Source organism: Glandiceps talaboti, chromosome 1, assembly GCF_964340395.1.
Source record: "Glandiceps talaboti chromosome 1, keGlaTala1.1, whole genome shotgun sequence".
Taxonomy (NCBI): Eukaryota; Metazoa; Hemichordata; class Enteropneusta; family Spengelidae; genus Glandiceps; species Glandiceps talaboti.
The window spans coordinates 34,285,126-34,297,443 of NC_135549.1; the positions used below are offsets into that span (position 1 = coordinate 34,285,126).

A 12,318-nucleotide genomic window follows, 5' to 3' on the forward strand; every position below is an offset into this window, starting at 1 on the left:
GTAGTATGTGTACAACACTTTACAGTCAGGGGTAGTATGTATACAACACTTTACAGTCAGGGGTAGTATGTGTACAACACTTTACACTCAGGGGTAGTATGTGTACAACACTTTACAGTCAGGGGTAGTACATATACAACACTTTACAGCCTGGGGTAGTATGTGTACACCACTTTACAGTCAGGGGTAGTATGTGTACAACACTTTACAGTCAGGGGTAGTATGTGTACAACACTTTACAGTCAGGGGTAGTATGTGTACAACACTTTACAGTCAGGGGTAGTATGTATACAGCACTTTACAGTCAGGGTAGTATGTGTACAACACTTTACAGCCTGGGGTAGTATGTGTACAACACTTTACAGTCATGGGTAGTATGTGTACAACACTTTACAGTCAGGGGTAGTATGTGTACAACACTTTACAGTCAGGGGTAGTATGTGTACAACACTTTACAGTCAGGGGTAGTATGTGTACAACACTTTACAGCCTGGGGTAGTATGTGTACAACACTTTACAGTCAGGGGCAGTATGTATACAGCACTTTACAGCTTGGGGTAGTATGTATACAACACTTTACAGTCAGGGGTAGTATGTATACAACACTTTACAGTCAGGGGTAGTATGTGTAAAACACTTTACAGTCAGGGGTAGTATGTGTACAACACTTTACAGTCAGGGGTAGTATGTATACAACACTTTACAGCCTGGGGTAGTATGTATACAACACTTTACAGTCAGGGGTAGTATGTGTACAACACTTTACAGTCAGGGGTAGTATGTGTACAACACTTTACAGTCAGGGGTAGTATGTGTACAACACTTTACAATCAGGGGTAGTATGTGTACAACACTTTACAGTCAGGGGTAGTATGTGTACAACACTTTACAGTCAGGGGTAGTATGTATACAACACTTTACAGTCAGGGGTAGTATGTATACAACACTTTACAGTCAGGGGTAGTATGTGTACAACACTTTACAGTCAGGGGTAGTATGTGTACAACACTTTACAGTCAGGGGTAGTATGTGTACAACACTTTACAGTCAGGGGTAGTATGTGTACAACACTTTACAGTCAGGGGTAGTATGAATACAACACTTTACAGTCAGGGGTAGTATGTGTACAACACTTTACAGCATGGGGTAGTATGTATACAACACTTTACAGTCATGGGTAGTATGTATACAACACTTTACAGCCTTGGGTAGTATGTGTACAACACTTTACAGTCAGGGATAGTATGTGTACAACACTTTACAGTTAGGGGTAGTATGTATACAACACTTTACAGTCATGGGTATTATGTATACAACACTTTACAGCCTTGGGTAGTATGTGTACAACACTTTACAGTCAGGGGTAGTATGTGTACAACACTTTACAGTCAGGGGTAGTATGTATACAACACTTTACAGTCAGGGGTAGTATGTGTACAACACTTTACAGTCAGGGGTAGTATGTATACAACACTTTACAGTCAGGGGTAGTATGTATACAACACTTGACAGTCAGGGGTAGTATGTGTACAACACTTTACAGTCAGGGGTAGTATGTGTACAACACTTTAAAGTCAGGGGTAGTATGTGTACAACACTTTACAGTCAGGGGTAGTATGTATACAACACTTTACAGCCAGGGGTAGTATGTGTACAACATTTTACAGACAGGGGTAGTATGTGTATCAATACTTTACAGTCAGGGGTAGTATGTATACAACACTTTACAGTCAGGGGTAGTATGTGTACAACACTTTACAGTCAGGGGTAGTATGCATACAACACTTTACAGTCAGGGGTAGTATGTGTACAACACTTTACAGTCAGGGGCAGTATGTATACAACACTTTACAGTTAGGGGTAGTACGTGTACAACACTTTACAGTCAGGGGTGGTATGTGTACAACACTTTACAGTCAGGAGTAGTATGTATACAACACTTTACAGCCTGGGGTAGTATGTGTACAACACTTGACAGTCAGGGGTAGTATGTATACAACACTTTACAGTCAGGGGTAGTATGCATACAACACTTTACAGCTTGGGGTAGTATGTATACAACACTTTACAGTCATGGGTAATATGTATACAACACTTTACAGTCAGGGGTAGTATGTGTACAACACTTTACAGTCAGGGGTAGTATGTGTAAAACACTTTACAGTCAGGGGTAGTATGTATACAACACTTTACATTCAGGGGTAGTATGTGTACAACACTTTACAGTCAGGGGTAGTATGTGTACAACACTTTACAGTCAGGGGTAGTATGTATACAACACTTTACAGCCTGGGGTAGTATGTATACAACACTTTACAGTCAGGGGTAGTATGTGTACAACACTTTACAGTCAGGGGTAGTATGTGTACAACACTTTACAGTCAGGGGTAGTATGTGTACAACACTTTACAGTCAGGGGTAGTATGTGTACAACACTTTACAGTCAGGGGTAGTATGTGTACAACACTTTACAGTCAGGGGTAGTATGTATACAACACTTTACATTCAGGGGTAGTATGTGTACAACACTTTACAGTCAGGGGTAGTATGTGTACAACACTTTACAGTCAGGGGTAGTATGTAGACAACACTTTACAGTCAGGGGTAGTATGTGTACAACACTTTACAGTCAGGGGTAGTATGAATACAACACTTTACAGTCAGGGGTAGTATGTGTACAACACTTTACAGCCTGGGGTAGTATGTATACAACACTTTACAGTCATGGGTAGTATGTATACAACACTTTACAGCCTTGGGTAGTATGTGTACAACACTTTACAGTCAGGGATAGTATGTGTACAACACTTTACAGTCAGGGGTAGTATGTGTAAAACACTTTACAGTCAGGGTTAGTATGTGTACAACACTTTACAGTCAGGGGTAGTATGTGTACAACACTTTACAGTCAGGGGTAGTATGTAGACAACACTTTACAGCCTGGGGTAGTATGTATACAACACTTTACAGTCAGGGGTAGTATGTGTACAACACTTTACAGTCAGGGGTAGTATGTTTACAACACTTTACAGTCAGGGGTTGTATGTGTACAACACTTTACAGTCAGGGGTAGTATGTGTACAACACTTTACAGTCAGGGGTAGTATGTGTACAACACTTTACAGTCAGGGGTAGTATGTATACAACACTTTACAGTCAGGGGTAGTATGTGTACAACACTTTACAGTCAGGGGTAGTATGTGTACAACACTTTACAGTCAGGGGTAGTATGTATACAACACTTTACAGTCAGGGGTAGTATGTGTACAACACTTTACAGTCAGGGGTAGTATGTATACAACACTTTACAGTCAGGGGTAGTATGTGTACAACACTTTACAGTCAGGGGTAGTATGTGTACAACACTTTACAGTCAGGGGTAGTATGTATACAACAATTTACAGTCAGGGGTGGTATGTGTACAACACTTTACAGTCAGGGGTAGTATGTGTACAACACTTTACAGTCAGGGGTAGTATGTATACAACACTTTACAGTCAGGGGTAGTATGTGTACAACACTTTACAGTCAGGGGTAGTATGTGTACAACACTTTACAGTCAGGGGTAGTATGTATACAACAATTTACAGCCTGGGGTAGTATGTATACAACACTTTACAGTCAGGGGTAGTATGTATACAACACTTTACAGCCTTGGGTAGTATGTGTACAACACTTTACAGTCAGGGGTAGTATGTGTACAACACTTTACAGTCAGGGGTAGTATGTGTACAACACTTAACAGTCAGGGGTAGTATGTATACAACAATTTACAGCCTGGGGTAGTATGTATACAACACTTTACAGTCAGGGGTAGTATGTGTACAACACTTTACAGTCAGGGGTAGTATGTACACAACACTTTACAGCCTGGGGTAGTATGTATACAACACTTTACAGTCAGGGGTAGTATGTGTACAGCACTTTACAGTCAGGGGTAGTATGTGCACAACACTTTACAGTCAGGGGTAGTATGTGCACAACACTTTACAGTCAGGGGTAGTATGTATACAACACTTTACAGTCAGGGGTAGTATGTGTACAACACTTTACAGTCAGGGGTAGTATGTATACAACACTTTACAGTCAGGGGTAGTATGTATACAACACTTGACAGTCAGGGGTAGTATGTGTACAACACTTTACAGTCAGGGGTAGTATGTGTACAACACTTTACAGTCAGGGGTAGTATGTGTACAACACTTTACAGCCAGGGGTAGTATGTGTACAACACCTTACAGTCAGGGGTAGTATGTGTATCAATACTTTACAGTCAGGGGTAGTATGTATACAACACTTTACAGTCAGGGGTAGTATGTATACAACACTTTACAGCCAGGGGTAGTATGTGTACAACACCTTACAGTCAGGGGTAGTATGTGTATCAATACTTTACAGTCAGGGGTAGTATGTATACAACACTTTACAGTCAGGGGTAGTATGTGTATCAACACTTTACAGTCAGGGGTAGTATGTATACAACACTTTACAGTCAGGGGTAGTATGTGTACAACACATTACAGTCAGGGGTAGTATGTATACAACACTTTATAGTCAGGGGTACTATGTATACAACACTTTACAGTCAGGGGTAGTATGTGTACAACACTTTACAGTCAGGGGTAGTATGTATACAACACTTTACAGTCAGGGGTAGTATGTATACAACACTGTACAGTCAGGGGTAGTATGTGTACAACACTTTACAGTCAGGGGTGGTATGTGTACAACACTTTACAGTCAGGGGTGGTATGTGTACAACACTTTACAGTCAGGGGTAGTATGTATACAACACTTTACAGTCAGGGGTAGTATGTGTACAACACTTTACAGTCAGGGGTAGTATGTGTATCAACACTTTACAGTCAGGGGTAGTATGTATACAACACTTTACAGTCAGGGGTAGTATGTGTACAACACTTTACAGTCAGGGGTAGTATGTATACAACACTTTACAGTCAGGGGCAGTGTGTATACAACACTTTACAGTCAGGGGTAGTACGTGTACAACACTTTACAGTCAGGGGTGGTATGTGTACAACACTTTACAGTCAGGGGTAGTATGTATACAACACTTTATAGTCAGGGGTACTATGTATACAACACTTTACAGTCAGGGGTAGTATGTGTACAACACTTTACAGTCAGGGTAGTATGTGTACAACACTTTACAGTCAGGGGTAGTATGTGTACAACACTTTACAGTCAGGGGTAGTATGTGTACAACACTTTACAGTCAGGGTAGTATGTGTACAACACTTTACAGTCAGGGGTAGTATGTGTACAACACTTTACAGTCAGGGGTAGTATGTGTACAACACTTTACAGTCAGGCGTAGTATGTATACAACACTTTACAGTCAGGGGTAGTATGTATACAACACTTTACAGTCAGGGGTAGTATGTATACAACACTTTACAGTCAGGGGCAGTGTGTATACAACACTTTACAGTCAGGGGTAGTACGTGTACAACACTTTACAGTCAGGGGTGGTATGTGTACAACACTTTACAGTCAGGGGTAGTATGTATACAACACTTTATAGTCAGGGGTACTATGTATACAACACTTTACAGTCAGGGGTAGTATGTGTACAACACTTTACAGTCAGGGGTAGTATGTATACAACACTTTACAGTCAGGGGTAGTATGTATACAACACTGTACAGTCAGGGGTAGTATGTGTACAACACTTTACAGTCAGGGGTGGTATGTGTACAACACTTTACAGTCAGGGGTGGTATGTGTACAACACTTTACAGTCAGGGGTAGTATGTATACAACACTTTACAGTCAGGGGTAGTATGTGTACAACACTTTACAGTCAGGGGTAGTATGTGTATCAACACTTTACAGTCAGGGGTAGTATGTATACAACACTTTACTTTACAGTCAGGGGTAGTATGTATACAACACTTTACAGTCAGGGGTAGTATGTATACAACACTTTACAGTCAGGGGTAGTATGTGTACAACACTTTACAGTCAGGGGTAGTATGTATACAACACTTTACTGTCAGGGGTAGTATGTATACAACACTTTACAGTCAGGGGTAGTATGTATACAACACTTTACAGTCAGGGGTAGTATGTGTACAACACTTTACAGTCAGGGGTAGTATGTATACAACACTTTACAGTCGGGTAGTATGTATACAACACTTTACAGTCCGGGGTAGTATGTGTACAACACTTTACAGTCAGGGGTAGTATGTATACAACAATTTACAGTCAGGGGTAGTATGTATACAACACTTTACAGCCTGGGGTAGTATGTACACAACACTTTACAGTCAGCTTGTAACCAAATCTAGTATCCTGTGTCTATGCTACCAGATTGTAACCAAATCTAGTATCCTGCGTCTATGCTACCAGGTTGTAACCAAATCTAGTATCCTGTGTCTATGTTACCAGGTTGTAACTAAATCTAGTATCCTGTGTCTATGCTACCAGATTGTAACCAAATCTAGTATCCTATGTCTATGCTACCGGCTTGTAACTAAATCTAGTATCCTGTGTCTATGCTACCAGGTTGTAACTAAATCTAGTATCCTGTGTCTATGTTACCAGGTTGTACCCAAATCTAGTATCCTATGTCTATGCTACCAGGTTGTAACTAAATCTAGTATTCTGTGTCTATGCTACCAGGTTGTAACCAAATCTAGTATCCTGTGTCTATGCTAACAGGTTGTAACTAAATATAGTATTCTGTGTCTATGCTACCAGGTTGTAACCAAATCTAGTATTCTGTGTCTATGCTACCAGGTTGTAACCAAATCTAGTATCCTGTGTCTATGCTACCAGGTTGTAACCAAATCTAGTATTCTGTGTCTATGCTACCAGATTGTAACCAAATCTAGTATCCTGTGTCTATGCTAACAGGTTGTAACCAAATCTAGTATTCTGTGTCTATGCTACCAGGTTGTAACCAAATCTAGTATCCTGTGTCTATGATACCAGGTTGTAACTAAATCTAGTATTCTGTGTCTATGCTACCAGGTTGTAACCAAATCTAGTATTCTGTGTCTATGCTACCAGGTTGTAACCAAATCTAGTATTCTGTGTCTATGCTACCAGGTTGTAACCAAATCTAGTATTCTGTGTCTATGCTACCAGGTTGTAACCAAATCTAGTATTCTGTGTCTATGCTACCAGGTTGTAACCAAATCTAGTATCCTGTGTCTATGCTACCAGGTTGTAACTAAATCTAGTATTCTGTGTCTATGCTACCAGGTTGTAACCAAATCTAGTATCCTGTGTCTATGCTACCAGGTTGTAACCAAATCTAGTATCCTGTGTCTATGCTACCAGGTTGTAACCAAATCTAGTATTCTGTGTCTATGCTACCAGGTTGTAACCAAATCTAGTATCCTGTGTCTATGCTACCAGATTGTAACCAAATCTAGTATTCTGTGTCTATGCTACCAGGTTGTAACTAAATCTAGTATCATGTGTCTATGTTACCAGGTTGTAACCAAATCTAGTTTTCTGTGTCTATGCTACCAGGTTGTAACTAAATCTAGTATCCTGTGTCTATGCTACCAGATTGTAACCAAATCTAGTATCCTGTGTCTATGCTACCAGGTTGTAACCAAATCTAGTATTCTGTGTCTATGCTACCAGGTTGTAACCAAATCTAGTATCCTGTGTCTATGCTACCAGGTTGTAACCAAATCTAGTATCCTGTGTCTATGCTACCAGGTTGTAACCAAATCTAGTATTCTGTGTCTATGCTACCAGGTTGTAACCAAATCTAGTATCCTGTGTCTATGCTACCAGATTGTAACCAAATCTAGTATTCTGTGTCTATACTACCAGGTTGTAACTAAATCTAGTATCATGTGTCTATGTTACCAGGTTGTAACCAAATCTAGTTTTCTGTGTCTATGCTACCAGGTTGTAACTAAATCTAGTATCCTGTGTCTATGCTACCAGATTGTAACCAAATCTAGTATCCTGTGTCTATGCTACCAGGTTGTAACCAAATCTAGTATCCTGTGTCTATGTTACCAGGTTGTAACCAAATCTAGTATTCTGTGTCTATGCTACCAGGTTGTAACTAAATTTAGTATCCTGTGTCTATGCTACCAGGTTGTAACCAAATCTAGTATTCTGTGTCTATGCTACCAGGTTGTAACCAAATCTAGTATCCTGTGTCTATGCTACCAGGTTGTAACCAAATCTAGTATCCTGTGTCTATGCTACCAGGTTGTAACCAAATCTAGTATTCTGTGTCTATGCTACCAGGTTGTAACTAAATTTAGTATCCTGTGTCTATGTTACCAGGTTGTAACTAAATCTAGTATCATGTGTCTATACTACCAGGTTGTAACTAAATTTAGTATTCTGTGTCTATGCTACCAGGTTGTAACCAAATCTAGTATCCTGTGTCTATGCTACCAGGTTGTAACTAAATCTAGTATTCTGTGTCTATGCTACCAGGTTGTAACTAAATCTAGTATTCGGTGTCTATGCTACCAGGTTGTAACCAAATCTAGTATCCTGTATCTATGCTACCAGGCTGGCCTGTAATAACAGAGGAGTGCAGTGAATCACTAAATAACGTTTTGTGGATCTTTACATTTGGCTGATTTGCGATTTTGTACGTTGGCTTGAATCGTAAATTGGACCTTGGTGATACCGACTGTGAAATGTTTGATACTACATAGTCTGGGCTGTCAAATTCTAATTCAAAATAATTTAGTAACTGTCCTTAGTTGATATATTTATCCTATATGTTAGTTGGTAATCATGTATGCGATACTTCAAATCTATAGTCTTGTTCGAATATCTTGTTCCCAGTCGATAATAAGAACAAAGTGCAATACCAGCCTTACAATCACACGTGGTATAGCTGAGATAATAAAGTATAGTAATATACCAGTACCAGCCATACTCTTTGTTTTGTTTTGTTTTGTTTGTTTGTTTTTGTTGGTGATTTTTCATTGTTTGTTAGTTTGTTTGTTTGTTTGTTTTTTGGGGGTATTATTAGCATATATCTAAAACAAAAATTTGGATTGCAATCGAAGAATCCCTGTGCTAAATTTGAATTACAATTGTCATTTCAAAATAAAATACGACTATTGCCGACACTAATGTGTGTTACTGCGGTGTTGTCATTTCATTGACATTGTATATAAGATAAAATAGTGTGGGCCTCTGCTAACCACACATTTATACATTATATTGCTAAGACTCGACTGCAGCTACGGGTCAAAGCAAAGACCGGGCAGTCACACTGATCACACCGCTTTTATACATACCGCTAACTTTGCTTTACGTTTCAACCATGCTTCATCAGGTCGACCTGTTCGTCTCAAGGGTACTGGCATTGTACCATCCTCTGGATCTCGAACACCCGAGTTCGTACCTACAGTTGAAGCGTTGCCCGTTGAATTCGCTAGACAATTAGCAATAGCTCTCCCAGCCTTGCTGAAAGTCAATTCACTCTGTATTCGGGACACACTGCGGTTCAGTCTCCTTGAATTCGCTTCGTCTGGTGGGGTGCCTTGCTGCGATATGATGTCTGACGCTCGACGATACGTCTTACTCTTTCTACGTCTGATAGGTTGTGTCATTCCCATCTTCTCAAGGGTGGTGCGCATGTGTTCTCTCTTTAGATTGAAATCAAAACGTTCACGGGCTGTTAGCGTTACAGATTCCATGCTATCGAATCACCAGGGTTTCACAAAGAGAATTTAAAATCACTTGCTCACGGTTTCTTCCGCTATCTTGGACAATACTTTTGCGTTAGAAACATATATGTGGCATTTAGGTCAGAAATGGCAAATTGGTATGATTAAACTAGCACGTAAAGCCAACTCTCCAGGAAGGACAAGTCAAGCTCAGTCTAAAACATTAGATCCCATCAGCCAAACAAATCCTGCACACAGTGAATAGACCATTGGAGATATCTCCCGTTACATTGATATTTTCTTGTAAAATTTGTGTTCACTTCAGATGTGTGGAGCTTTTGAAATAAAATGTGGTTGGTTTATTTGAAAGTATACATACAAGTTGACCGGTTCCTATAGCATATAGACCTATCTCTTGACGACAACCAACCAGCAAAGAGTAAATTTACTTTCACCGTGATCCTTTGTCGTACAGAATAATGGTATTCTTAATTCAGTTTACTTACTCGATTTCATTGATATTGCCCATGTAATACAAATAGTCAACACTTTCGTCTCTATGGCACACGACACCTTTGCTCCAATTTGGAAGTTGTCGGGGTTTTATGAGTCGACGGGTTTGTCTGATCTCTACCTAACCTCTGTTGAACAACATGCGACCAATGATAACATTGCTCTAGGCAGCTACTTTGTCAAAAAACAACACCCAGAACAAGTACATTGTCTAATTAAAGTCTCAATTCATTGGGCGACATTTTTCACTAACGGTTCTCCTCTGTTGCCATTCATTGTCATAATGATTAAATGCACTTTAGGCGGGAAAACTCACCAGAATGAGCTTCATGGGTAATTCCGCTGTCGAACGTTATACATGCTTTTCAACCATACTTTCTTTATTTCACATTGTAACAGAGATTATTTTAGAGTTTTTAATTAATGTTGCCAGGCTCCCTCCCCTTCCCCCTTCATTACACATAAACTGTCATATTATATTCTTCATTTGATAGCGTGGACTTTAAGAGGACGCCTCATTAGTGAGACTGTGAGAAAAGAACAGCACAGTGGATGACAAGCATTGTGTGGGCAGTTTTGTGTAAACTGTTTACATAAAACCACTTGTCAAATCACCAATGCTATAACTATAGAATAGCATTTGACGTATTTTCACCGCAAACATCATTAAAATATTAATGACAATAGAAACTTTCACGTTTTATTCAGCATCAACAAACATATACACTAGTCATTTTTATTGTTACTCGACGTTGCCGAGATGCCATTGTTTACTTAAAGTACGTAGCGACCCCACAACATTGACGTCTACGTTTTTGTTGTACTACCAAGTACAATCACACACACACACACACACACACACACACACACACACACACACACACTCAGAGAATAAAATTCTAAGAATAGAAAACGATAGAAAGTGCAATGGTGAAATAATTCATATTAAGGAACTAAAACAATACAATGGTGAAGTAATATTGATATATCAAAATCATACCCAACCAACCCAATAATTTCCGATCGAAGCTCCCACCAGTTGTTTGTGTATTCATACAGTCCCCCCCCCCCCCCCATCCTTTCCGCATTCTTGAGATGTACAGTTGTACCACACACTACTTAACAGTGACAATCAACTCCAGGGTCCATATAATAAGACATTTTTACTAAAAGAGAAGTGAGTTTCACAAGGAGACACCTTCCAGTGTGCACCAATCTCTACTTGGAGATACGGTTGTTCCTTACACCTTGATTTTGTGGGGGAAACAGCATTCACATGAGGGCTGAGGGAAGGATGTAAGTGGAGGAGGGGGGGGACTTTTAGAAACCATTTGTTGACTTTTGCAGAGTCCATCATCATTTGTGTATATATAAACACAGGGCTCAATATATAGAGGCGGGACTCAGGATATATATATATATATATATATATATATATATATATATATATATATATATATATATATATATATATATATATATATATATATATATATATATATATATATATATAATATATAATATATATAATATTCCAATATATTATTGGAAATAGATAGGGTTATGTATCAGCCAACTTAGAGACATAAATATTCAAACCATACCCATTATTGAAAGCCATTGAGTACTTAAAAATTGTCTTCAATACCCTAAATTAACTCACAATACATTATTATACAACCGTGTGGCAATATTGTCTACATTTTAACGAATCACGTGATATTACGGCAGACACACACTCGCTTGGCTATCAACTGTTGCATAATTCAATGTATGGTAGGTAAACGACCGTTTGTGAGATTTGATTTTGATAATACTGTGCACAAGAAATTTCGCAAAAGTACTTAGTAAATGACCACTCCTGAGGTTCAATTTGGTTAACATCATAAGCAAAGTATTTCGTGCCCCGCCCCTTCAGACCATCATAATTTTCATGGGACCCCCTTTCGTACCCCCATTTTCTCGTGCTCCCCACTGCCAAAACAAATTCGCTTGTTCCCTTGTATAGAGTGTTTCGGGTCTTGACCAGTCTATCAGAGTGTGTCCTGAAGTCGGGTCTTGACCAGTCTATCAGTGTCTCTGGTTTTGACCAGTCTATTAGAGCGTGTCCTGAAGTCGGGTTTTGACCAGTATATCGGGGTGTGTCCTGGAGTTGGGGCTTGACCAGTCT

The 12,318-nt window shown here is 39.4% G+C and overlaps 1 protein-coding gene across 1 annotated transcript in view; it reads right to left on the minus strand.

Moving 5' to 3' along the window:
* Positions 1 to 9,809, minus strand: part of LOC144453903 (cyclic nucleotide-binding domain-containing protein 2-like) — a 102,039-nt gene extending 92,230 nt beyond the window's left edge. The window contains exon 1 of the mRNA XM_078145259.1: positions 9,271 to 9,809. Coding sequence (XP_078001385.1) covers positions 9,271 to 9,665 — 395 coding nt within the window. The 5' untranslated portion in view covers positions 9,666 to 9,809. The remainder of the gene's footprint in view (positions 1 to 9,270) is intronic.
* Positions 9,810 to 12,318: the final 2,509 nt, after the last annotated feature.